At 27.6% G+C, this 24,429-nt stretch overlaps 7 protein-coding genes across 8 annotated transcripts; 5 read left to right on the top strand and 2 right to left on the bottom strand.

Moving 5' to 3' along the window:
- On the bottom strand, positions 1-4,968 carry LOC108551676 (protein lin-54 homolog). Of its 2 annotated transcripts, XM_017905922.1 has the most exons (12): positions 4,906-4,968; positions 3,234-3,630; positions 2,851-3,171; positions 2,518-2,754; positions 2,163-2,381; positions 1,939-2,055; positions 1,711-1,842; positions 1,386-1,625; positions 1,059-1,264; positions 549-792; positions 273-469; positions 1-186 (listed from the first exon to the last, which is right to left on the bottom strand). In XM_017905922.1, exons 2-12 carry the CDS (start codon positions 3,618-3,620, stop codon positions 3-5), a joined length of 2,484 nt encoding a protein of 827 aa, XP_017761411.1. In that variant the 5' UTR covers positions 3,621-3,630; positions 4,906-4,968; the 3' UTR covers positions 1-2. The 2 variants fall into 2 exon arrangements, with proteins under 2 accessions (XP_017761411.1, XP_017761410.1); XM_017905921.1 differs by lacking the exon at positions 1-186 and having other exon boundaries at positions 263-469; positions 2,500-2,754.
- Positions 4,969-6,685: 1,717 nt separating this feature from the next.
- Positions 6,686-8,803, top strand: CSN4 (COP9 signalosome subunit 4). The gene is made up of 8 exons (XM_017905920.1): positions 6,686-6,798; positions 6,866-6,945; positions 7,279-7,397; positions 7,491-7,627; positions 7,695-7,809; positions 7,904-8,093; positions 8,184-8,561; positions 8,621-8,803. Exons 1-8 carry the CDS (start codon positions 6,716-6,718, stop codon positions 8,752-8,754), a joined length of 1,236 nt encoding a protein of 411 aa, XP_017761409.1. The 5' UTR covers positions 6,686-6,715; the 3' UTR covers positions 8,755-8,803.
- A 1,262-nt stretch (positions 8,804-10,065) lies between these two features.
- On the bottom strand, positions 10,066-13,882 carry LOC108551674 (voltage-dependent anion-selective channel). The gene is made up of 7 exons (XM_017905918.1): positions 13,843-13,882; positions 12,832-12,986; positions 11,590-11,917; positions 11,344-11,465; positions 10,903-11,011; positions 10,626-10,834; positions 10,066-10,360 (listed from the first exon to the last, which is right to left on the bottom strand). Exons 3-7 carry the CDS (start codon positions 11,907-11,909, stop codon positions 10,269-10,271), a joined length of 852 nt encoding a protein of 283 aa, XP_017761407.1. The 5' UTR covers positions 11,910-11,917; positions 12,832-12,986; positions 13,843-13,882; the 3' UTR covers positions 10,066-10,268.
- A 275-nt stretch (positions 13,883-14,157) lies between these two features.
- On the top strand, positions 14,158-17,234 carry LOC108551686 (protein msta). The gene is made up of 9 exons (XM_017905935.1): positions 14,158-14,288; positions 14,867-14,931; positions 15,074-15,293; positions 15,410-15,660; positions 15,745-15,912; positions 15,998-16,224; positions 16,306-16,516; positions 16,676-16,821; positions 16,936-17,234. The coding sequence occupies exons 1-9, from the start codon at positions 14,271-14,273 to the stop codon at positions 17,166-17,168; spliced, it is 1,539 nt and encodes a 512-aa protein (XP_017761424.1). The 5' UTR covers positions 14,158-14,270; the 3' UTR covers positions 17,169-17,234.
- Positions 17,221-20,504, top strand: LOC108551670 (protein msta). Its single transcript, XM_017905915.1, has 9 exons — positions 17,221-17,235; positions 17,330-17,395; positions 17,726-18,069; positions 18,371-18,566; positions 18,740-18,967; positions 19,040-19,321; positions 19,425-19,712; positions 19,797-20,007; positions 20,194-20,504. The coding sequence occupies exons 3-9, from the start codon at positions 17,993-17,995 to the stop codon at positions 20,502-20,504; spliced, it is 1,593 nt and encodes a 530-aa protein (XP_017761404.1). The 5' UTR covers positions 17,221-17,235; positions 17,330-17,395; positions 17,726-17,992.
- Positions 20,505-21,003: 499 nt separating this feature from the next.
- LOC108551672 (erlin-1) lies at positions 21,004-22,556 on the top strand. Its single transcript, XM_017905916.1, has 5 exons — positions 21,004-21,104; positions 21,332-21,451; positions 21,522-21,711; positions 21,789-22,047; positions 22,136-22,556. The coding sequence occupies exons 2-5, from the start codon at positions 21,344-21,346 to the stop codon at positions 22,554-22,556; spliced, it is 978 nt and encodes a 325-aa protein (XP_017761405.1). The 5' UTR covers positions 21,004-21,104; positions 21,332-21,343.
- A 628-nt stretch (positions 22,557-23,184) lies between these two features.
- Positions 23,185-24,162, top strand: Lamtor3 (Late endosomal/lysosomal adaptor, MAPK and MTOR activator 3). The gene is made up of 3 exons (XM_017905926.1): positions 23,185-23,307; positions 23,510-23,737; positions 23,853-24,162. Exons 1-3 carry the CDS (start codon positions 23,299-23,301, stop codon positions 23,988-23,990), a joined length of 375 nt encoding a protein of 124 aa, XP_017761415.1. The 5' UTR covers positions 23,185-23,298; the 3' UTR covers positions 23,991-24,162.
- The last annotated feature ends 267 nt before the right edge of the window (positions 24,163-24,429 follow it).

The following is a 24,429-nucleotide window of genomic DNA, read 5'->3' on the forward strand; positions in this document are numbered from 1 at the left end:
TGCTAGGTAGCTTCAGCTTTATGAGCTGATTCTATAATCTCCTTAAGACAGCGACCAAATTCCTCGATTATAAGTCTTTGTGATGTTTCATTATCAAACATATTACGTTCTGCTTCATCAGCTTGTGCCATTAAGCACTGACACGTTATTTCTACTACTTTATCAGTCAAAAAATTAAATGGTTGTCTGTAAAAAGTGAGAGTATGTATTAGAAGTACATAATTTATAACATTCTCAATTATTTTTTTTCTTTTAGTATCTTTTAAACAAACCTTGCACCAGTATTAGACGTTGCAGGAGGCCTAAAAGCCATTTCCGATAATTGTAATTTTGTCTTATTTAGTGTAAGTTGTGCAGTTCTTACTTCAGCTGCTTCAGCTAGGTCTTTTAAAGATTTTTTCTCTAAATTCGGTTCTTCTACATTACGACATCCTATACATTTACAGTTAGCAGAGCAAGGAATCTTAGCCTAAACATGTAAAAAAAATATTTTTCAATAGAACTATTTTATCTTTAAAAATATTTGTATATTAAGTAATGTATAATACCTCGTAACATTCACAATAATTCTTTAAACATCCACTTCGTTTACAATTGCAACCTTTATTATGTCTACGTATATCATCGCCAGTTTCGCGACCTTTACCAATTTTTGGACGAAAAGCATTTGGATTACGCTCCAAGCAAGACTTAATAGCACGTTGCCTTTCTTCTTCATTTCCAAGATTATTGGAACAATTGTTACAATTACACATATGACAAAATTCTCCATTCGCAAAACAGTCACAATATCTGTAAAAAAGATATATTTACAATACATTATTTTTATCTATAAGAACTCAATTAAAGTAATGATTTATTTATATGACAATCAATTTTTACATCATAAAACAATCTCTTAATTAAAGATAACTTGTAACTTCTATTATGAACCGTCATTTTACAATGGACATAAAAAAAAAAAAAAAATGAAGAGCAATACTCGATATTCAATTTTTAAAAGGAAGATCATAATATATTTCTAAAAATGCGAGTTTATGGTTTAATGTTATACGTACAATTTAAGACATTGCGATTTAGTACAATTACACGGTTTTCTCGGCCTGATACCATTTGGCTCAACACTGGTATATGATCTTTGAGAACTTTTACTCTCTATAACAGATCCCACAGACAAAGTTCCTGTTGAACTCTGTAAATTTTGTGAATTACCTAGTAAACTGGGTGCTGCTTGTTGAGATTTCAATTTCACATCATCTGTTGGCTATAAAATATAAATAATATTACTTGAAGCATATTATATATCATAACTCAATCTTCCATTATAATTAATTAATCTATTAATTTTATTTTGATTTTTTAATTAAATATGAAATGTACTAAACCTGTTGCTGAATATATTGAGCAGGTAAGACTACAATGTTTCCCACATTTGAATTAGTTGAAAGTACAGCCTGTCCTGATGCTAATTGACTTAAAGCAGATGCTGGAATAGCAACTGCATTTTTTGATTGATTACCTACTGATGCAGTCGCCGGAATTAATAGCCGTTGACCACTACCAGTTAATGTAGCCTTAGGTGCAACTGTTCTTAACGTCTGATTACTGGTATTTAATGGAACAACCTGCATTTTGTTTGGAAAAAAGATATTGCATATACAGATAAACTTAATATTGTTTTTGAATAATTATACATTCCCTTTTACTAACCTTAACAATTTGTTGTTGACCTCCAATTTTTTGACCAACAGTTTGCAAAGTTGTTTGTGATTTCGTTTTACCAACAGTAACAACATTTGTAGTACCTGATGAAGGGGTACTAACTAATCTCACATATTGCACCTTAAGAAAAATTTTATAATTAAAATATTTAAACTTCAAATTTTGTACTATAAAAAAAAGACTATGGCAATATTTGTTTCATAAAGAAAGTATTACTTGTCTTCCAGGCATTTGTATTTGATGTACTTGATTAGATCCAGTAACAATGTTTTGATTAGCTGGGATTCTAATAACCTGTCCACTTCCAAGAACAGTTCCAGGTTTCAAAGAACTCTGTAAAAATATTATATTAATAGTGTAAAAGGCTATTAATATACTATTAATGATATAAATTCCTATTTTATGAAAAGTATAAATTGTAAAAACGTAAATCAACCAACCTGTCGTATAATCACTTTTTGCGGACTTTGTTGAACAGATGATTTATTAGAAGAGGAAAATGTTGATTGCTGATTTGAAATTGTTGAAGTTTTAACTTGTGTGTTCACCGTAGGAGCTGGTAATATCTTTGTTGGTGATTTGATTGTATTAGTTGGAACTATAGTCATTTTAGAGGATTGAGAACTTGATGATTGCATTAATTTATTTACAATTATTCCCTTGAATAAAAATAAACAAGAATTAATTACTTCTGGAAAATAATTATATAATAATCAATTATTATTGGGAAGAAGCTTTTTGCTTCTTTCCTATAAAAATTAAAAAAATAATACTTACTTTTTTTTTAATACTCACTTGTTTCTGTGGTGACGTGGGCAAAATATGTTGAACTTTATTAGTGGAAAGTAATCCCATTTGTTGTGCTTGTGCTAATGTTATAGTCTTTGTTGGACTTGTAACATCTTGACTTGAAGCACTATTATTTAAAAATTTTATTGCTTGTGTTTGTTGATTTTCATTTTGAGAACTAGTTATAAGAACTTGTTGTCCTGACTGTGCTTGATTTCCAGCTAATATCATTTTGGTGTAAACCTGAAATAATGTTAAAAAAGAAAACAGAATTTATTATGTGATTCAAACTTTATATATACTAAAAATAATAAAATGTTATATCATTAACAATCTTACATTCCGATTTTGAGACGTATTCTGTGCAGTACGTTTTATAGCTGACTGAACTGTTTTTGCATTCTGAACATTTCCTAATGTGATATTTCCTGAATGACTGGTTGCCATTACAGGCTTATTAGGTTGTGCAGATCTTAACTGAACTATATTACCATCAGCAGATTTTGCTGTTATGAGAGTCTGAGCTAATGACTGTAGCTGACCAGCAGATGCTGTTGATGGATGTGAAATTTTTAAAATTTGGCTGGTACCTTGACCACCAGCAGGAGACACAATCATAATAGACTGACTTTGCGTTACTTGGCCAACATTTGATTTTACCTATTAAAAAATAAAAGAATAATATTATAATTGTCAAGATATAAAATTATTACATTATATACCTGTACTGTGGATGCAGGAAGCCTTTGTAATGTTGGTTTTGTTTGAAATATAATATTTTGATTATTTTGATTTGCTGTTGTATAGATAATATGTTCCTCTTGAGCTTGTTCAGAAACTTCAGTCATTTCCACATCAGGTACAATCGTTTCAGTCTCGATGTTACGTTCAATTATTATGTGTTCTTCATCTGTTGTCATAACTTCTTCAGCATTCATACATTCCAATTCAGCCTGAATATTTGCAAATGCTTCAAAGTCATTGGATGAATATTGTTCATTATTATGCGATAGACTCAGTGCACTTAAGTCTCCATCACCAAGTGTACGTGAATCAAGAGCTAACGGTTCAACCAATGCTCTAGCATTTTGCCCCTTATTTACAGACATGTTTACGTCCCTATTCAAAATGTGACTTATTGTAAAAACTTATACATATTTAAAATTTAGATAGGTACACGTATAACATGGTTGATATAATATTTGTTAATATTATTTCTTCAAAATAGGTTTCTTTGTATATACAGTATATAAAATTAAATTGCACAAATTTGTAACAAACTATATAATATATCTGTTCACATTATATGGATATCCCATTATATTTTTTCTATGTAAACTTTCCTTCATCATGAAATAATTATATATAACATAACTATTTACATATACAATATATATTTTTTTGAAAGAAATGCATCTTCAAAATCATCATTATAATAAAGGTCTCAAATATATAAATGAAACCTAAAAATTAATTACATAACTAAGTACGAAAACAAAACATACGATGCAAAAATTTATGAGCATAGAACAACATACTAATACAAAATATTAAATTCCAAATTTTCAATTGTTTTAACAATATTTAATATCTTGTCATCATATACACTTATTTGTATCTAAAATAGATTTATGTATGTTAAAGAAGTTTTCCAGATGTCTGTATCTTCCATAATAAACATGTATTTCACGCATATACAGGTTAGAAATTCAAAGAATGTAAATCGTTTTTGTTATAAAGCTTCAAATGTTGTTAGGCTATACACAGGAAGAAATATCATAAATCAGCGGAAAAATATAAAACGATTTATGAAATGACTTAAAAACGAAACGAATATACAAGAATTTAAAAATTCAAAAATTCAAATCTTTAGAAAGTAGATGTGCCTTTCCTAAATACGAAAAACAACAGGATTATCTATAAGCACATCCAACAATATAAAGACCGAATGTAATTCGAATTTTCGAAAATTCGAACAATAAAATTTGAATAATGAAGAAAAATTCGAAGGATAGTCTACTTAGGAACATTAGCGCCATTTATTACTTGAACGCGCCATTTTCCGCAAACTGAATTTCTGCATATATTTCAATGGTCTTAACAATTTTACAGCAAATCGACATTGATACACAAAGAAAAACTAAACACTTAATATCCCAAATGATAATAAAAAATAAACTTTTTTTAAATATTCATCTTATAATCGCATAAAATTTAACTTAACCTATAACTTATCAGTTCATATCAGGTACATACAGTGTTGGGTGGGGGCGTGCCACGAAGCTTATTTTAATTATAACAAATTATTCAAACGGGCTTCTTACATGGTTTTCAAGTATTTAATTTTCATCTAAACTACTTTCAAAATAAATTAATCCTTTTTGTAATACATACCTGGGTGTTCCTTCAATATCTCGAATTTGTTCAAAATCACGCGCCCACCATTGCTGTCCCACAGTGCACTACGCACCGCTGTGTACAAACAGACCCAAAGGTCGTTTAGTATTAAAATTTCAAAGTGAAATGAGAATGACAAGTTCACTGTTACTATAAAGTTCAATTTTTCTTATATATAATTCATCAAAAGTAAATGTTTTATTTTATCAGTCAGATATCAGGTCAAAACCAAGCAATATTTTCGCGCACTTTGCAAATTTCGATTTCGCCATTTTCACCCTTCCGCGGCTAAAAACACGTCAGCCCTTTAGCGCCCTCTTAGGCCAATAAAAAACCAAGTGTTCCAAAAACTTGAATATTTTAAATGCAAATAGTTGATGAAAAGTAATACATTATTATAACTATAATATCTTTCTCTGCACATTTTTTTAATTTTATTTTAAAAGTAACAAAAATTAAATTTTACTTTTTACTTATACAGTAATGCAATTTTTAATATTAATATTAAGTGAATTCTGTACTTAAAAAATACATTAGACAATCATATGTCGCGATATGAAAATACAATAGTAATTTAATAATGAATCAACTTTTAATTAAGAAATGATACTGGAACTAGTTTTTTGCAGTAAAAATATATTAATAATAAATATTAATGCTACTAGAAGTAGTTTTTCATAATAGAAATACATATTATTATTAAATATTAATTACGTAACATATTTTTATATAATTAATGAAGGATACATCTGAAAATAATTATTAAATTATATAAATATAATTTTTTTTTAATATTTGTAAGTATATAAGTATAACTTTATTTTTGAAATTTACACAATTTTTATTTAAATAAAAATTATAATTATAACGATACATAAATTTGAAAATCAAGTGCAATATAATCTACTTCTTTAGTAATCATTTTTAGCGATTAAATTACAGTGAAATTAGAAAGCAATATAGTATAATCAAATATTAAAACTGTAATAATGAAACTACATTCACGAGCATATTTGTACACATTAAATTTCATAAAAATTAAAGGAATAATAAAATATAAATTATATTTATGTTAAAGTAGAATAAAGTATTCGATAAATACTCTCAAAGTTATTGAATGCTGCACTGTATTACTTTCCACTTCTATATGAATATTTAAATTATAAAATTTTGAAATTGAAATATAATTTAAATATGTTTATTATGTTTAAATGTGAAATTGATTATTTCTACTTCAATTCTGTATAAAATTACATGAATTATATTAATTTTATTAGAATTAAATACTTCATCAACTCTTCAAATTATAGAATACAAACTGATAAACCAGATTTATAATCGAATCCACACTGATTATATTGTATTTAGTCATGAATTATTCATGTAAAGTATGTTAACAACTAATCTCAATAATGATTTACAAAGCGCCCTCTAAAATTTTATTTTTATGTAATTATATAATTTTAATAATCATTTAATAACATATGTTTTTAGGGAAATAAGCGCCGATGACATAAGATGCAATATATAATGTATTATAGGAAAATGCATAACGCAAATACTATAATTACATGATCTATTTTTACAAGTATAAATTCATATATTTTGTTAATAAATAAATAAGTAGAAAATGTTAATTATTATTAGAAGTATTTACTTCTTTTTTATGATGACATTCAGTAAAATTAATTTTTATTTAGTTGTTAATATAGCTTTATTATGTATAATATATTTCCTAGTGATTAGTTTCTATAGTCCATGATCGTATTAGGCGCAAAAGTCATTTTTGGTTATTTATGTAGAAAAGATGGTGGTGACCGCGGCTTCTGTACGTCAACAGCTCACAAATTTAGCATTTTCTCCGGGCTCTCATAAAGATCAAGCGGAAAAGTAAGCTTGTAAAATTGGATCAAAAGTTTATCTTTGAAATATTCCGTACAAATGGTGATACTTACAGGTATCGAGCGATTTTGGATTCAATACTGTTGTCGTCCAGCGAAGAGGCGATGGATGCTTTGAAGATATTCATTGAAGCAAGTATGTTACTTTTGTACTATCAGGTTTCTCTTTATAATATATAGAAATACATATGTTTGTAAATTATTTGATAGTAGGAAATTACATATAAGCATATAATATACATTAAAATATGTGTACATGTGACATAGCTGCCATTGTATACATAATAACTTATTAGATTAAACATCGTATTCTCTCAGTTGTTTGTATAATTACATTCTTGTATAAAATTCATTAAGTATTTATAACTCTGTTTTTGTAATATTTAAGAGATTTTAATCCATATTCCAAACTTTAACACTTTTTTTTTTTTTAAGTTTTTTTCAACAATGAATGCTTTTTAATTTACAGTTGTGAATGAATATGTAAGTTTGGTTATTTCAAGGCAAGTTTTAACAGATGTTAGTAATCGATTGTTACTTCTCCCTGATGAGGTATCAATGGCTATTTCACATTATACATTAGACAAGGTAAATTTTATTCTTAATAAAAGATGTATTTAATTTACAATTTATATGTGATTAGATACTGTATAATAATATTGTTGTTTGTTAATCTTTTAGATACAACCAAGAGTTATATCATTTGAAGAACAAGTTGCTAGTATAAGACAACATTTAGCAAAAATTTATGAACGTAATCAAAATTGGAGAGAAGCAGCTAATGTTCTAGTTGGAATACCTTTAGAAACAGGACAAAAGTAAATATAAAAATTGCCATTATGCAATGTTAAATTAATAGGTATTTTTAACTGTATGAATTCACAGGCAATATACAGTTGATTACAAGCTTGAAACTTATCTTAAAATTGCACGACTATATTTAGAAGATGATGACCCTGTACAGGCTGAAGCTTTTATCAATAGGGCATCTCTTTTACAGGTATATAATTCTTAAATATACTTAAGTCAATTCTAAATTTAAATGCAATGTGTTATACCAGATTTTTGAAATTTTTTATTTTGTGCTTTTTTAGGCTGAATCAAAAAATGAACAGTTACAAATTTACTATAAAGTTTGTTATGCCAGAGTATTAGACTATAGAAGAAAATTTATAGAAGCAGCTCAAAGATACAATGAATTATCATACAGATCTATTATACATGAAGATGAACGTATGACTGCACTTAGGAATGCATTAATTTGTACAGTACTAGCTTCTGCAGGTAAGTATTTATCTTTTTAATCTCTATTAATCTCTTTTAATCTCTATCCTTAATATCTCTAAGGATAATGTATAAACCATCTATTATTAGGCCAACAACGAAGTCGTATGTTAGCGACATTATTTAAAGACGAACGTTGTCAACAACTTCCTGCTTACTCGATTCTTGAAAAAATGTATTTGGATCGTATTATCCGACGCTCCGAATTACAAGAATTTGAAGCTTTATTACAAGCTCATCAAAAAGCAAGTACCATTGATGGATTGGGCTCAACTATTCTCGATCGTGCTGTTATAGAACATAACTTATTATCTGCTAGTAAATTGTACAATAATATAACTTTTGAAGAATTGGGTGCTTTATTGGAAATTCCACCAACAAAAGCAGAAAAAATTGCTAGCCAGATGATCACAGAAGGTCGAATGAATGGTTATATCGATCAAATCGATTCTATTGTACATTTTGAAAGTAAGTTTAAAGCAATAAATGAACTACATTTCGTTTTTTACATATACTTTTTTGTACAGCACGTGAAACTTTACCAACATGGGATAAACAAATACAATCTCTTTGCTATCAAGTAAACCAAATAATAGAAAAAATTGCTCAAACTGAACCAGAATGGATAGCAAAAGCAATGGAAGATCAAATGGTGCATTAATATAAATATTTTTAATATTAAATAAACACATACACTTACACAGAGACCAGAACAGAATATTAGGTAATTATTTGATACATATGCAACTAAAAATTTGAAGATAATGAAGATTGTTATTAGAATTCTACAGTACTACTTATTAATTATGAGTAATGTAAAATTAACATGCTCGTTATTTTTCATGTTAATATGCCTAGAATTAATTTTTATATGATCAATAAATAAATTTTGATTTTTCCTAATTTTATTGAAAGTATCAAAATTTATGAAGTACTTCACGATTTAGATTTTGTTGTTACAGTTACTTTATTATTTATGGAAATTCAACAATAAAATAAATATAAAATGTGATAAACAAATTTTTATTGATGAAATACTTAAAAAAATCATTTGTCAAACATTCACCTATGATTGTTATAAACTTCACGCAAAGCATATTCCAATTAAAGGAATATTGTAATTATCTCACGTAAATAAAGCATTCACACTGCACATAAAATAAAATGTTGTTTATTTTATAAACTAATCAAAGCTTAATTCAGATTTTGCTGTATATCCAACAATTGTTGATGTATAGGAGAATAAAATTGTATGAGTACAAACCTCTTACCTATAAGATTGCTACATAAAACAAGACTGTGGAATTATTTATAACTAAAAGTATTTATTATAATATATTATTTTTAAAATGTGAAATCCTCATGTAAGACGCCTGACTAAATTATTGGAATCTTTGTAACTGAACATATATTTTACAATAGGTTTGAATCCTAAAATAGCCACAGTGGCAGTATTGATTCATATTATTTATACAGACAGGAATGAACGTTGTTTCATTTTATAAATGAAGATTAATTGTACTTAATATTTGACATCATTTAACTCCAAATCCCTGTATGTAGCTATTTATTAATATCATATTAAGTGCAGATATTTTTACAATAAATTCGACCATTAACATTATTTGTGTAGCTACAAGAACATATATGCAACATACTGTGGATTCTTAATTCAAAATCAATCACAGAGCTTATAATTACTTCATAACTTGGTAACATTTATTACTGAGTTGAAAAATATATTTTCAGATAAGTTTAAACATATTTTTTCTTAATTTAATTTCATTCATATTTGCAATGAACATTACTCCATATCTATATTTTCCATAATTAAGTTTAGAGTAATTAATCTTTGATTTTATTAGATTGCATGTTCAACAGGAACTGGTAACAGGCTGCACCATTATCAAATATAAGAGAATTATTGAAGAAAAAATAGTACACTTCTATTTTATTTAAAAATTTGTAAATTGTATTGTTCATAAGATGCTGTTACCATACCATATTTATATATATTATATATAATTGTGGCATCTATTTTGGGATAAACCTATCTATATGTTATAGGCAATACTTTATTTGAAGCATGTACTGTGATACTGTCATTATGACACAAAGGTCATAAAATGATCTTTCATGTGAGTCAAGTCTTTCTGTGTCTATAATCATTCATACTTAAGCTTGAAGATCTAATGCAAGACCAATCTTATGTCCACCAGAGCCAAAGTTCTTTCCATCAATATTTGTAGAAAGTGTCAAAGTTACACCTAAAAATATTTGAAAAAGAAAATGTAAATCAAATATTAAGTATTTTTTTTATAAATAAAATGTATAGAGTAAATAATTATTATAATCAATAAATAAGCACAATTTTCTGAAATTTAATTTAATGAATATATTGTAATAAATAATTAAAAAATTGTACCATTAAATATAATATTGTTACTGTACTAAAAATAATTACTTAGAGTAATTTTTTGTATAAATTATAATATATCTGTTATTAATTTTATAAAATTAAACATTACTTACCATCACGTAATTTTTGTTGATATCCCAAACCTATTTGGAGATTAGAATTAATCTTAGCTCTAATAGATGCATCGTGCTCAAGATTATATTTTGTAGCAATTCCAAACTGTGTCACATTGTTACTTGAATTCCATTGCAGATTAATTGCACCTTCTAGTTCTGGTTTTACTTTATGATAAATGAGACCATTAAAGTTACAACCATCATTCCTAAATAAATCCAAGTAGAATATTATAAATTATTTTTTATTAAAAATATTTATAATGATTATACATACACTGCTGCATGAAGACTGAAGTCAGAATCAGTATATCCAAGAGCAAAATTGTTCTTTGTGAGCTTGTTTCTTTGTGTATCAAAACAGGCCTGATAACCAGCCAACCAACCTACAATTTAATCATAAAATTTTATAACACAACAATTTTAATTTATTTTGTTTTATTATATCATAATCTTACAGCACTTTTTCTGGAATAACTGGGTACTGGGAATAAAAGAGGGAAAGACTTAAATGGAATTACAAGAAATCACATAGGAGTAATCATACCAAAAATACTAAACATCTGAACAATATTTGATTTTTCAACTTCAGTACTAAAAATAACCAAAGTCATTAATGATTATGTATTATAGAATAAAATTACAATATGTAACAAACATATATTGAATAATAAAAATTTATGCTAGAAATCAATGATATATCACATCTTTATCTTACCTTGATATCCTACAACAGTTGATGCATTTACTAAAGGACCACCAGACAAACTAAGATCAAAATCAGCATTAGCAGATACATTATCATGGCTATAAGATGTCTTTAATTTCCCAGTCTTGGTCCTATGATAATAAGGTTAAATATTCTTTCATAACTTATTGATACGATTATTTACTAATCAAATATAAAGTACTGTTAAATAATATTTATATGATACTGATAAGATCAATTGATATAATATTTTACCCTGTTTGAGGTGAGAAAGTACAACCGTAACCAAGAGTAAGACCTTTGAGCAATTTATCCGAAAAGGTAACATCAGTAGCAAGTGTATTATCGGTATTCCATTTCTCGCTAAATTTCAATCCATAATCTTCGATATTATATTTAGTTTCTAAAGTACCAAATACTTTTCCACTATCTTGATTGGATACTCCACCACTAGAGAATTCTACACCAGACTTAGTTTTAGTTTTCACATCTAGTTTTATTAAGCCAAAATGATATCCACTGGAAAATATGTCACGAGCACTTTTGCCTAAATCATTATATGATGGTGGAGCCATGATCTATGCTAAAACATTAAATAATTATATGAAATTGTTAATTTTATAACAATAATGTATATTTGTATTATATAATATATTTTGATGAATAATTGAATAAAAATGCTAAATTTTTAAAAATGTAATCTAATTTGTTTAAATTGTATATTTAGATGTTCATAATATTAGAGAACTAACAACAACAAAAAAAAACAACAATCTTTAATAAATGTAATAATTAATATAAAAAGTTCAAACTACTATGTTAAAATCAATAAAGATATATGTCAGTCATAACTAATTAAGAACTAGTATATTTTTCATTTATAAAATGAATGAAAAGTGAGATTCAATTAACAAAAAATGATTAACGATGTACTGCATAAATATGTCAAGTTTTTCTCAAAACTTATTTAATATATTTCGTAATATTTAATATATATAACAGAAAATCGCATTATTTTAATCATATTTTTTAATATATGTGTTAAAATAATAAATTACGAAATTGGTACTTTTATTATTGAAATAAAAATGCAACAAATGTACCAAACAACACTATATCATTAATTTAACAATAATATAGAGAAAAAATGGAGTGGTATTGACCTGCCTCAGTATTACATAAGGCGTAAATCAATGGATTACTAAGTCTGATAAATGACTCGAATTTTACATTATTATATACGAAACTATTCTTCTTTAATTAAAAAACATCATAGTTTAAATGATAAAGGTAAAATTAAACATTTATGTCCACGTAAATTTATAAAATTATTAGAAACATTTATTATACTTCCAAACGACAGCCGACATTATCAGCAACTCATGCCGGCTTTGTAAAGACTTAATTTTGTTTTACAAATTACATGCTTTGTATATATGGAAAAAGAAACTAACTTAATTCCAATATGTATAAATGATAGAATTCATTGATACTTACTTATGTTCTATGTTATAAGACACAAGTGCAGAAAACTGCGTGACTTCGTCTGAGAATTGAGTACGTAAAACGATATGCGAACCGGGAGAGCAAAATGGAACCTGCGCCTAACTGTGGTCACGCATGCGCAAAATAAGTTGTGAACAAGCTGGAGTCTATTTTTATGTGAAAATGTTAATAGAATATATAAATTAAAATTACTTTATACAAATTGGAGAATATCCGTTTTTATTAAATAAAATATATTCTATTATTTGATTCTTGTATTGATTTACTCCTCATATTACGTAATCTTGAACATCACCCTTATAGGCGTGGATTTTGTAGATATCCTGATCACCCGGTATCTATTTATTGAACGTTGAGTAGGCGATAAGGATATTCCAAAAAGAAAAAAGTATTTATGGGTTTAAAAGATATAAAGAAATAATATATTCAATACAGGGGATTATTAAGCACTGATTACTAATCAATAATTTAAATTTTTTATTTAGCGTTGTTAAACATCCTATACGTTTCTCCACTTATAAGTACAATCTAATAAACAAGTTGGTATTTGAAACTATTTATAATTGAGATGTTAGCTTTACATACACCATATCCATACTATTTATATATTATTTAAATAAGCAATAATGCATTAAATTTTTCTTATTATAGAATTTTAAACTAAAAAATTGTTAAAGTTTGAATAAATGTACCGAGCTAGAGAAAAATGTTTGACTTAAAACATTTCTTCTACGTTAGAAGTTGTTGACTCTATACTGTAATCATAAGTCTTTGACTAAATGTTTTAGTCAAATTCAGGCAACTTTTTTATTTTTTCTTTTTTTTTTCTAAATTTTCAAACTTTAATGGATATAAGAAATTTCATCTAAAAATAGTTGATGGAAAATGTTTTTCCAACTATACTAAATTTTTTATGTTTTCATTGATCTTCGATTTTTTCCAGTTCCATTGAAAATCACTATTTTTAATTTGTGACTTTTATCACGTAAACAGGGTACCTACATTATAGTAAAAAGGCGACTGAAATACTTAGTGTTCGTGTATACTATTAATCATAAAAATAAAGAGTAGTCACAGTTTTCGATCATCCCACTGAACTATCGAAGTAGTTAAAACTGCATATTTTGAGATCTCAAAATAGACTAGGAAGCCTGATGCAGTGTGTAGCTACAATTTCTACGCAAACTGAGACTCTTCTTGTAAGATGATGGTGGACGATCTAGATTATACCTTTGGCAGACTTCGCGGATAGTATATTTTTAATAAGTCGATTATATATAAAATCGTTTGCACAGATTTAACTTTCAGTCTGTGTTGATACGTCTGTTTTCATTGATCGTGCAATTTGATTTGTACGCGGAAAAGCGTGTAATACATACGAGTTTAAGGATTTTATTTTGGTGTCAATATTGATCAAGTGTTAATCAACCATGTCTCAAAAAAACTCGGTATGTGTTAAATTTAATTAATACAATCGATTATGTTTATTTAGAAGACTATATTTTTGTAATAAATTAATTTTGTTTCCTTTTTACTCTTCTTTTGCAAAATCGTAACATTTTTGTAAACATACATAATACAATTTGTTCATCGGTTTATCATCAATGAAACCACACATATTGAATTTTGCATTTAACATATTCAAACTTCACCACATTCTCCTATAGACGAAGTTTTTACTAATCACTAATTACTAATTATACATTACTGAAAATGATATAAAAAAGTAAATCGTTTATTACATTAAAAAATAAACACAGTTTAAACATAGTTTTATATTATATATTCGTCGTTAACGACGAAATTGCAATAACTTGCGAAATCGATGTACAAAATTGATTCGTGTGTATATTTATGTGTAGTATAAAATACATGATACTGTTTTTCGCATCGAACTTATTACACAAAAAACAGTTTATTGAATATTTATGTCAAAAATGAAGATATCAATCCAACATGATCAATTACAAATTAATCTTTTGTTAATGTAAAAATAATTTTATTGAAAATAATTTTCTTTTATTAGGGAGCATCGACGTCCGCGGGAAGCTCGGCAAAATTCAAAATTCTTCAGAGTGAAAAAGTAGGAAGGTAGGAAATTAAAATTAATTGTAATTAAATCATTATTAACAGTAAAAAATATTTTTTTAAATATAGTGAAACAGATTTGAATTGATCATATTACGATTTAAATACAAATAACTTTATAAATATTTTAAATCATTCTTTTCAGATATATGGTAGCTAATGAGCAATTGAAAGCAGGCGTAGAAGTCATTACAGAAATGCCTTTTGTAGTCGGTCCAAAGGCATTCACGTATCCTTTATGTCTTTCCTGTTATACACCATGGCCTCCAACATTAAACAATAAACCTCTTTGCTCAAAATGCGCTTGGCCTGTTTGTTCAATAGAATGTGAAAATCAACCACAACATAAAGATTACGAATGTCAGGTAGAAATTACGCGATAAAAAGAAATTAACATTTTCCACATTTTGCTTCATTTAAAATGGGGAAAGTATTATGCATCAAATATATAAATTATAATATTTATATATTTCATTCGTAGGTATTTGCGCAAGCCAATGAGAAATTTAACGTACAGGCTGCTTTAGAAGAACCGAACGAACATGGAGTACCGCAATTAGAGTGTATAACGCCGTTGAGATTACTTTTAGAATCAGAGAAAAATCCTGAACGATGGAACAATGAAGTGAAGAATATGGAATCTCATAATAAAATAAGAAGCCAAAAGAAACAGTGGAAATTGAACCATGTTAACGTGGTGGAATATATAAGGAAACGACTTAAATTAGACAGGTGAACATTTGCTAGTTCTTTCTCATAAATGATTAATCAGATTTCTATTATATTTACTAATATATCTTATCTTTTTTATTGTAGGTTTTCAGAGGAACAAATTCATACAGTTTGTGGCATTTTAGAAATTAATACTTTCGAAATTCGGACAGCGAAAGGATTTAGTGCGAGAGCACTTTATCCAACAGTGGCTTTAATGAATCATTCATGTGTTTCTAATACATGTCATAGCATTTCGCCGACCGATTACAGGTAAAACGATGATATTTAAATTTAATAAAAAATCGCGCAAGTTATCTAATACTTAGTACCTAAAATACTCTTATTTTCTTCGCAGAATACGATTGCGTACTACAATCGAAGTTCCTCCAGATGGTGAACTTTATGGAAGTTACACACACTCGTTACTTCCGACTATGTTGAGAAGAGAACATCTTCTTGAAGGAAAACACTTCGCGTGTGCCTGTCCAAGATGTTCAGACCCTACTGAACTTGGAACACATATGTCTTCATTGAAATGTAACAAGTGTGATAATGGAATTGTGTTATCTTTAGATTCTCTGGGTAAGTAACTATTAATAATTTTGTTAGATTTACATAATTAATTACAATTGTAATTGAATTTATTGTAAATTTACATTACAGATCCAGATAGTTCATGGAAATGCACACATTGTGAATTTACAACTTCCGGAAAAGCAGTTCGAAAAGCATTACAAATTATGCAGGCAGATGTAGACGCAGTGGAGGCCATCAGCGGTGCTAATGGAGCCGATGCCATTCAAGAAAGAGAAACAATAATGAAGAAGTATCGTTCAGTTTTACATCCACGGCATGCTTTCCGTACAATGTTGAGGTGAATTTAATTTTATCAAAGTAATTAATCATACTGAAAATATAATTCTTAAACCTACAAAACTGTCCATTGATAAGTTAATCTTTTGATTTTGTTAATCTTAATAAATGTGCGCTAAAATGTTTGAAACGAAGATAAAATAATAAGTTAATTTTGCAGACATTCGTTGACACAAATGTACGGTCGTGTAGACGAATACCTCCTAGACGATTTGCCAGACGTCGTGCTAGAACACAAAATCGATATGTGTAGGTTATTGCTTCAAGTATTGGACGTCATAGAACCTGGTTATTCTCGTATAAGAGGTAAAGCTTTATAATTATCTATGAATTTTTATTATGCCTTTAACAGTAATGCAAATTATTTCTTCATGATATTTTGTTAACAAATAATTCAATATCTTACTTTTATTGATGAAGGAATGACACTGTACGAGCTCCATGCACCTTTACTTTTTATTGCAAAGACGCAATGGAATGCCGGAGTACTTGACGAAGCTGCCTTAAAATCGAAAATGATAGAGGCTTCCCACATTTTGAAGGAAGCTGTAACAATTTTATGTTTAGAACCACCAGATACACCGGAAGGTCAAATAGGTATCGTCGCAAAAGAATCTTTGGCTCAACTTGAGGAATCCATCAACAATTTATAAATATTTATTGTACATACATAAAACATTGTATGAAAGTATTTCTATATTAATAAATACATATAAGTCTGTACGTATTGTATCCGCAATCTTACATTTTCACGCTATTTAACGAAGAATATGTATGCCTCATAATTAGGATAATCATACTCTTATGTTAATAGTGTTAGCTGGTGCGTGCAAGTGCGACAATGGGTTCCTCAAAAGTAGGGATAGGTGGAGCAAGCGAGGTACTTCCCCGTCCCTTGTGCCGTCCCGCTGTTTAACTTTTCACGGATGCACAGTACTAACAAGCAACGTCTTACCAGAAACATATTATCACCATATTATCAATTTTACAAACATAAATCATTTATATGTAAACATTCAAAATCAAAATAATATTTATCATTAATTTTAATATAACACAGAGAAATTCAAGTAAAGAACATTTTCCTAATTTTCTAAATCTCCCTTGCAAATATATATATTTTTTTTTAATCGTAGAAAGTAAGATTTAATCTCAAAAAGTTCAATATCGAGAAAGCTAAATTTATAGAGAAGTGACAATAATTTTACAGCGCCGCAATCTCTAAGTGCAATACCTACGCATTGCTCTGTCGCGAATACTCGACAAGCACGCACTACACTACTACTTCTAATAATATAGCGTATTGAGAGTACCAAGGAGAAACAGCACCCGCTACAACTTCCTGTATTTCGGTGTCGGTTACCAATCGTTAAAAATGCACGATACCGTCAGACTCTCCCAAGTCTAAGTATCGTTGGTTTCGCGTGAGATTAGTACATTTCATTTAAGAAATTGACAAAAATAGCTAGAGTGACGTATGATGGATGGAAAATCGAGAAGCACAGCGGTTACTGCGTTAAAGTACAAAATTGCTCACTCAGAGAAATTCGGCAGGTATAAACATATAAGTCGCATTTAACTTAATTATACTATGTTCTGTATCTATAAAGTTATTGAAATAGCATCTATTGGCAATATCATGTTAATAAATTCTTGAATTATTTTAATCTCAATCAAAACGCAGATATGGTTAACGGTATAAGTATTATGCATATCATTGATTTTGGCGTTATTTTTATTTTATATTTCTTCAAGGTTTTACACTCGATTCAGTTACACACTGAGTTGAAATTTTATATCCCGAGTTATGTGTCTTTTGCGTTTTAAAATATGTTATATGATGTTGTTTTATAAGGTATTTACAAGCGGCGAAGGATTTAAGAGCAGGCGAGGTAATATTTCGAGAAACACCGATTGCTGTTGGACTGTTAACTTCCAGCAATAATCCGGTATGTTTTGCGTGTTTGCGTTTGCTGCCAAAAATCAAGAAAGAAGTTCAATACGTTTGTTCGAAATGCAATGTTGTACCTTTATGCGATGCTGCCTGCGAGGTAAAAAGATACAAAAATAAATCGCCTATTTTATACAAATTTATTCTTTGAAATGCAAATCATCATTTATATTAAAGTTGTTTTCCTTGTTTAGTACAAATGCATATTATTTTGGATATTAAATATAGATTACCTTACAAAACGACCAGTTATAATTAATCGATACTTTTTAGAAACAATCAAAGCATCATACGCTGGATGAATGTCATATTTTCAAAAGCAATAAAGATTTATTAATAAATAATATAGAGAATATCACTGGTGTGTTATTACCTTTGAGATTATTGCTCTTAAAACAAAGGGATCCAGAATCATGGAAACGAGTCGAATCTATGGAAACTCACATAGATAAGAGAAGAAACACCTCGGTTTGGAAAGAGAGAGAATTAGGTGTTATAAACGTAAGTGAAAATAAATAGCATAACACAAACGACTTATTAATTTCTGAAAATAATTTTTCTTGTCCTAAGTAGGTGATGAAATCACTTAATTTAATTTCTGATGATCCATCTATTTTTGAGCTTCTACAAAAGTTGTGTGGAATTTTAGATGTAAATTCTTTCGAGCTTAGATCTCCAGGAGGTCTAGATAGTCTGCTTTTACGAGGTTTATATGTGGAGGCCTCCCTGATGGCTCATGACTGCAGGGGAAACACTCATCTAACTGTGGATGACACTTTTCACCTTTCTGTATACGCTAGTTTGCCGATTCAAGAAGGCGATGTCATTTTTTTCAATTACACTTCATCACTTTTGGTTGGTTTATTGGCTGATTTCAAAATTACTATACTACGTGAATTATTGGTTGCTTATCGATTGCTTAGGAAGTAGGTTGGTAACTTACGCGTTTTATTATTAGGGAACCATAGGTAGAAGAGAACATTTGCTGGTTGGAAAATATTTTGAATGCGAGTGTTCGTTATGCAGTGATCCTTATGAAATGGGGTCGTATATGAGTAGCATTTTGTGCCCACGATGTAGAGAAGGATATATGGGAATGCAAAACCCTTTGACAAAGTATCCATATGACAAACCAACGAGGTGGCAATGCGACAAATGCAGAACCTCCATAGGAGGTCGTCTTGTAAGAGCTACTTTAAATATAAGCAGGACGTTAATTGACGATGTGGATGATAACGATATTGAAGTTTGTATTTTGTAAAAATTTAATGGTTGTATAGCAAGAATTTATTTACTTCTAATTTGTTGCTCTTTAATAATCATCTTCAAGGGACTGGAAACTCTAATGACGAAATTATTAAAATCTTTTCATCCAAATCATTTTTTGATGATATCTTTGAAGCAAAAATTACTAGCTGTATATAGAAAGGAAGTGGCAACACCAAATCCAAAGGAAAAGATTTTACAAAGAATGTCGGATATATGTAAACAAATGTATGATGTGTTAGAGATAGTTGAACCAGGAATATCTCGATTGAAAGGTATTTCAAATGAAATAATGTATTTATTCGCGTAATTACATGCAATATAAGATATAATTATAATTATATGGTAACAATATATGTAAAAAAGTGATATTAATTAAACTTTAATACAATAGTAACATATATTAAAATACAAATTTAGTAATAATATTATGTAATCTATTAGTATAAAAATATTTTTAGGAATAATGTTACACGAAATGCACTTAATATTAGTGTTGTTAGCGAAACGCGCATATTCTGCAGAAGAAATTTCTTCAAACGAATTGGTTTTACGTTTAGAAGAGGCCGAATGTGTCTTGAAAAAATCCTTAAAAATGCTTCTTCTGGAACCAATAGACACACCAGAAGGAAAATTAGCTAAACGTGCTTTACAAGAATTAAAAGTATTAACTCAGAACATAGTCGATGTTAAAACTATTACTGTAACCCAGAATATTCGTAGTTATGATAAAAAGAAGTTACGCAAAAATAAATCTAATAAAAGAAAATAAACGAACATTTATGTAAATTAGCCTTTATTGTTCTTCTTGTAAAAGTGAACATGAAATAAAAATTAATAATTTAAACAAAAAGATATCAAACATTTTGTACTATTTGAATTATTGTACATCACTCTAGTGTTCAAGACTATTACTGTATTATTATAATATTTTTGCACAATAATTCTATTATTTCCGTTTAAAATTGTAATAATATATTTTGAATTCGTTTTTAAAATACTGAGAAGAATTTGAGACTAATAATCATTATTCGCTTGAAAGAAATTTTCTTTATCCTTTAAGATTGTGCTATTGTAACGTCTATAAATTTCTGCTTATTTTGAATAATATGAAAATGTAAATATATATATGTAATATTTATGTGCAAATCACATTTAATAAAATTTAAAAAGTTAATTTAATTATTTAATACACGTATGTATGTATACAACATGGGTTTTGTGAACGATATAATTTATAGTCAATTTCTGATACGTCAATTATAATAAAATACTACGACTGGTTAAACCATAAAATATCAATATTTTGTAAACTGAAAATTTAAATTTATTAGTTTATTTGTTCTTCGATATATTTGTGTTGTAAACCCAGGTAATATTTTAATGGTTACAAAATTTTGTACTATAACCTCTATAACAAAAATGTAAATAAATAAAACAAACTATAATTATTTTAGTAAATGCATTTTATGATAAATTTCATATGTATAATATAAAATTAATAAAGTAATAAAATATAATCTGTTTTAATGTATGTGTAATTATATAAAATAGATTATTCGTTTCAGTAATCTAAAGTAATGTACTTTAATATTTCAGCAAATCAATAGTATGTTTGACCAGAGCATCATTGGAATATGCTTTTGTGTCTGCTTCACAATAGTTTTCAACTTTTCCTTACATCGTATAGAAGAAGGTCATGTTGGTGTTTATTTCAGAGTAAGTGATTATTTATAAATACATAATGATATAAGCTATAACATTATAAATTTTTTATTCTGTGATATAGGGTGGAGCATTGTTGCCCCAAGTCAGTAATCCTGGATTTCATATGATAATACCTTTTTTAACAACATATCGTTCTGTTCAAGTTACATTACAAACAGATGAAGTAAAGAATGTTCCATGTGGAACAAGTGGTGGCGTAATGATCTATTTCGATCGTATAGAAGTTGTAAATATATTAGATGCAAATAGCGGTAATAATTTTACTAATGAAATTAAATTATAAATTTTAAATTGAGATAATGTTTTAAACTAGTTGTTTCAATTATAGTTTACAACATGGTGAGGAACTTTACTGCAGATTATGATCAAACATTAATATTTAATAAGATCCACCACGAATTAAATCAATTTTGCTCTGTACACACATTGCATGAGGTGTATATAGATTTGTTTGATCAAATAGATGAAAATTTAAAAATTGCTTTACAAAAGGACTTAAATGATTTAGCACCTGGTTTAAGTATCCATGCAGTTAGAGTTACAAAACCAAAAATTCCAGAAATTATCAGAAAAAATTATGAACTAATGTATGTACAGATTTATATTGACACAATATTTAGGAAAACTTTAACAATTTTCAATATATACAAAAAATATTTATTTGTATTATTACAGGGAAGCAGAAAAAACAAAACTTTTAATTTCAACACAGCATCAAAAAGTTGTCGAGAAAGATGCAGAAACTGAAAAAAAGAAAGCAGTTATTGATGCAGAAAAGGAGGTACAAGTAGCAAGAATACGATATTATCAAAAAATTATGGAGAAAAAATCTCTGCAACAAATATCCGCGATCGAAGATGAAATGCATTTAGCGAAACAGAAAAGTTATTCCGATGCTGAATATTATCAAAAGGAAAGGCAAGCTGCAGCAAATCAGCTTCTTTTAACCAAAGAATATTTAGAACTAAAAAAATATGAAGCATTAGCACAGAATACAAAAATATATTATGGTCAAGATATACCAAAAATGTTTATGTATGGAGGCTGCTCAAATGAGCTTATTACAAATTCATCTGTTAAAATTAGTGAAAAATAATTAAAAAAGTGAACATTTCTTTATTCTCTTTTAATAATAAACAATGTAGTAGATTTAATTATATCCAATACATATTAAATTTTGTGTATTTTATAATTATAATTATAAAAGTAATATCAATGATGATAGTTTCAAATCTATGAAATTTTAAGCAATAGTGAGGAAATGTAATGTAGACCATTAATGAATTTATTTAGTACAATTAATTATACGTCATAATTGTCTTTTTTTTAATATCAACTTTTATTACCGTTAATAAAATTTTCTAATAAACATTATTACAATTTATATTGATACTATATTGCCATGTACATTAATTTATATACTGCATTTAGAGTGTTTTGTAGTTTCACTAAAAAAAATAATCCGAATTCATTTTAAAGAAAATAGATGAGGAATGTATAAGCTAAAATAAACTTCAAATTTGAAAAATTAAATATTATGTTTTAATAAATTATTGCTAATTATAACCCATAATTAACTTAAATGTCAATCTATTTTTGGCATTCATAGATTATTTAAATAATAAGTATGTAAAAACAATTATATGTATGATACCAACTTAGATCGCATTTTAAGAATTTTTTTCTACTGTGGCAGTTCAAATATACTGCGCGCGCATGCCACGTTTATTATATGACAACCTGTCAAAAGCAGCATTTGATAGTGTTAATATTTAAGATTTATTTGGCTTTAATAGATTCATAAGTTACAACAACATTTATCAACGTGATAAGTGAAAATGGCAGCAGTAAGTCTTACAATTATATTGCACCATTTTGCAAAACATTATATGGTTTATGTTTTGAGGTTATAGATACTCTAAATTAGTTAAGTATAGAGTATTTGCAAAAAGATATATATTGGAAATTATAATACTTAAAGTGTAACATAATAATATAATAATGTACAATTAATTATTATTATTTATGTCTCCATTTTTATTACCTTAGGAATTAAGAAAGTTTCTTTATGGCCTTCTAAGTAGTGTGGAAGGACTTCATAGTATTCTGATAACAGATAGGGATGGAGTACCTGTTGTGTCTGTAGCTGATGAAACAGTACCAGAATTAGCTATGAGAGCAAGTTTCTTATCAACATTTGGCATGGCAACGGATCAAGGAAGCAAATTAGGACTAGGAAAAAATAAAACAATTATATGCATGTATAGTAGTTATCAGGTAATAAAGAAGTATATGTTATTATGATATAATATTATTATTGTCCATGAAATTTTAGTACATAAGAACAACAATTAAATATTAACATATATTTAATAAATAATTTATTTTGTAGGTAGTTCAAATGAACAAATTACCATTAGTAATTAGTTTCATTGCTAGTCATAATTGTAATACAGGCCACATTTTATCTTTAGAAAATAAAATTGATCCAATTTTGAGTAATTTAAAAAATGCTGTAGTGGAAGCCTGATGGTTACCTGTTGTACATTATGGGTGATAAATACCAAATGTTTACAGTTGGTTTGGTAAACACTTATAATGAACAGACATTATAAGTAATAATGGAGATGTTATACATTTTTTCTTAATTTACAAGAAATTCAAATTATATTCTTTTATAATTGTATTTCTTTCAATTAGCATTTTTATATAACATTTTAAACACTTATTTAAAAGGAAGAAACTATTCTAGACCTTTTATAACACAATGTAAGGGAGAAGAAAAAACTAGATACTACAAATTTTTATGGCAACAATTCAAAATAGGAAACGATTTCTATCATAAAATATAAAAGAGATATTGCAACATTTTCACAATGTATTTAAAAAATTATTCAAATTTTACATGTATAAATAGTATAAATGTATGTAAAAAGAAGTAAAATTAAAATATATGTTATATATATATA

Source organism: Eufriesea mexicana, unplaced genomic scaffold, assembly GCF_001483705.2.
Source record: "Eufriesea mexicana isolate 0111107269 unplaced genomic scaffold, ASM148370v2 scaffold4907, whole genome shotgun sequence".
Taxonomy (NCBI): Eukaryota; Metazoa; Arthropoda; class Insecta; order Hymenoptera; family Apidae; genus Eufriesea; species Eufriesea mexicana.

Coding starts and splice junctions, on each gene's coding strand:
- LOC108551676 (XM_017905922.1), bottom strand. CDS start 3,620: ATGTCTGTAAATAAGGGGCAAAATGCTAGAGCATTGGTTGAACCGTTA. Junction 2,056..2,162: donor AAAAAGTGATTATACGACAG/GTTGGTTGATTT, acceptor ATATTTTTACAG/AGTTCTTTGAAACCTGGAAC. Junction 1,626..1,710: donor GTCAACAACAAATTGTTAAG/GTTAGTAAAAGG, acceptor AACAAAATGCAG/GTTGTTCCATTAAATACCAG.
- CSN4 (XM_017905920.1), top strand. CDS start 6,716: ATGGTGGTGACCGCGGCTTCTGTACGTCAACAGCTCACAAATTTAGCA. Junction 6,799..6,865: donor CATAAAGATCAAGCGGAAAA/GTAAGCTTGTAA, acceptor TGATACTTACAG/GTATCGAGCGATTTTGGATT. Junction 8,094..8,183: donor TACAGTACTAGCTTCTGCAG/GTAAGTATTTAT, acceptor ATCTATTATTAG/GCCAACAACGAAGTCGTATG.
- LOC108551674 (XM_017905918.1), bottom strand. CDS start 11,909: ATGGCTCCACCATCATATAATGATTTAGGCAAAAGTGCTCGTGACATA. Junction 11,466..11,589: donor ACTTTCTCACCTCAAACAGG/GTAAAATATTAT, acceptor TTATTATCATAG/GACCAAGACTGGGAAATTAA. Junction 11,012..11,343: donor AACTGTTGTAGGATATCAAG/GTAAGATAAAGA, acceptor ATTAAATTGTAG/GTTGGTTGGCTGGTTATCAG.
- LOC108551686 (XM_017905935.1), top strand. Junction 15,913..15,997: donor ATTTCGCCGACCGATTACAG/GTAAAACGATGA, acceptor TTTTCTTCGCAG/AATACGATTGCGTACTACAA. Junction 16,225..16,305: donor GTTATCTTTAGATTCTCTGG/GTAAGTAACTAT, acceptor TTTACATTACAG/ATCCAGATAGTTCATGGAAA.
- LOC108551670 (XM_017905915.1), top strand. CDS start 17,993: ATGATGGATGGAAAATCGAGAAGCACAGCGGTTACTGCGTTAAAGTAC. Junction 19,322..19,424: donor ATTACACTTCATCACTTTTG/GTTGGTTTATTG, acceptor TTTTATTATTAG/GGAACCATAGGTAGAAGAGA. Junction 19,713..19,796: donor TGGATGATAACGATATTGAA/GTTTGTATTTTG, acceptor ATCATCTTCAAG/GGACTGGAAACTCTAATGAC.
- LOC108551672 (XM_017905916.1), top strand. CDS start 21,344: ATGTTTGACCAGAGCATCATTGGAATATGCTTTTGTGTCTGCTTCACA. Junction 21,452..21,521: donor ATGTTGGTGTTTATTTCAGA/GTAAGTGATTAT, acceptor TCTGTGATATAG/GGTGGAGCATTGTTGCCCCA. Junction 21,712..21,788: donor TATATTAGATGCAAATAGCG/GTAATAATTTTA, acceptor TTTCAATTATAG/TTTACAACATGGTGAGGAAC.
- Lamtor3 (XM_017905926.1), top strand. Junction 23,738..23,852: donor GCATGTATAGTAGTTATCAG/GTAATAAAGAAG, acceptor TTTATTTTGTAG/GTAGTTCAAATGAACAAATT.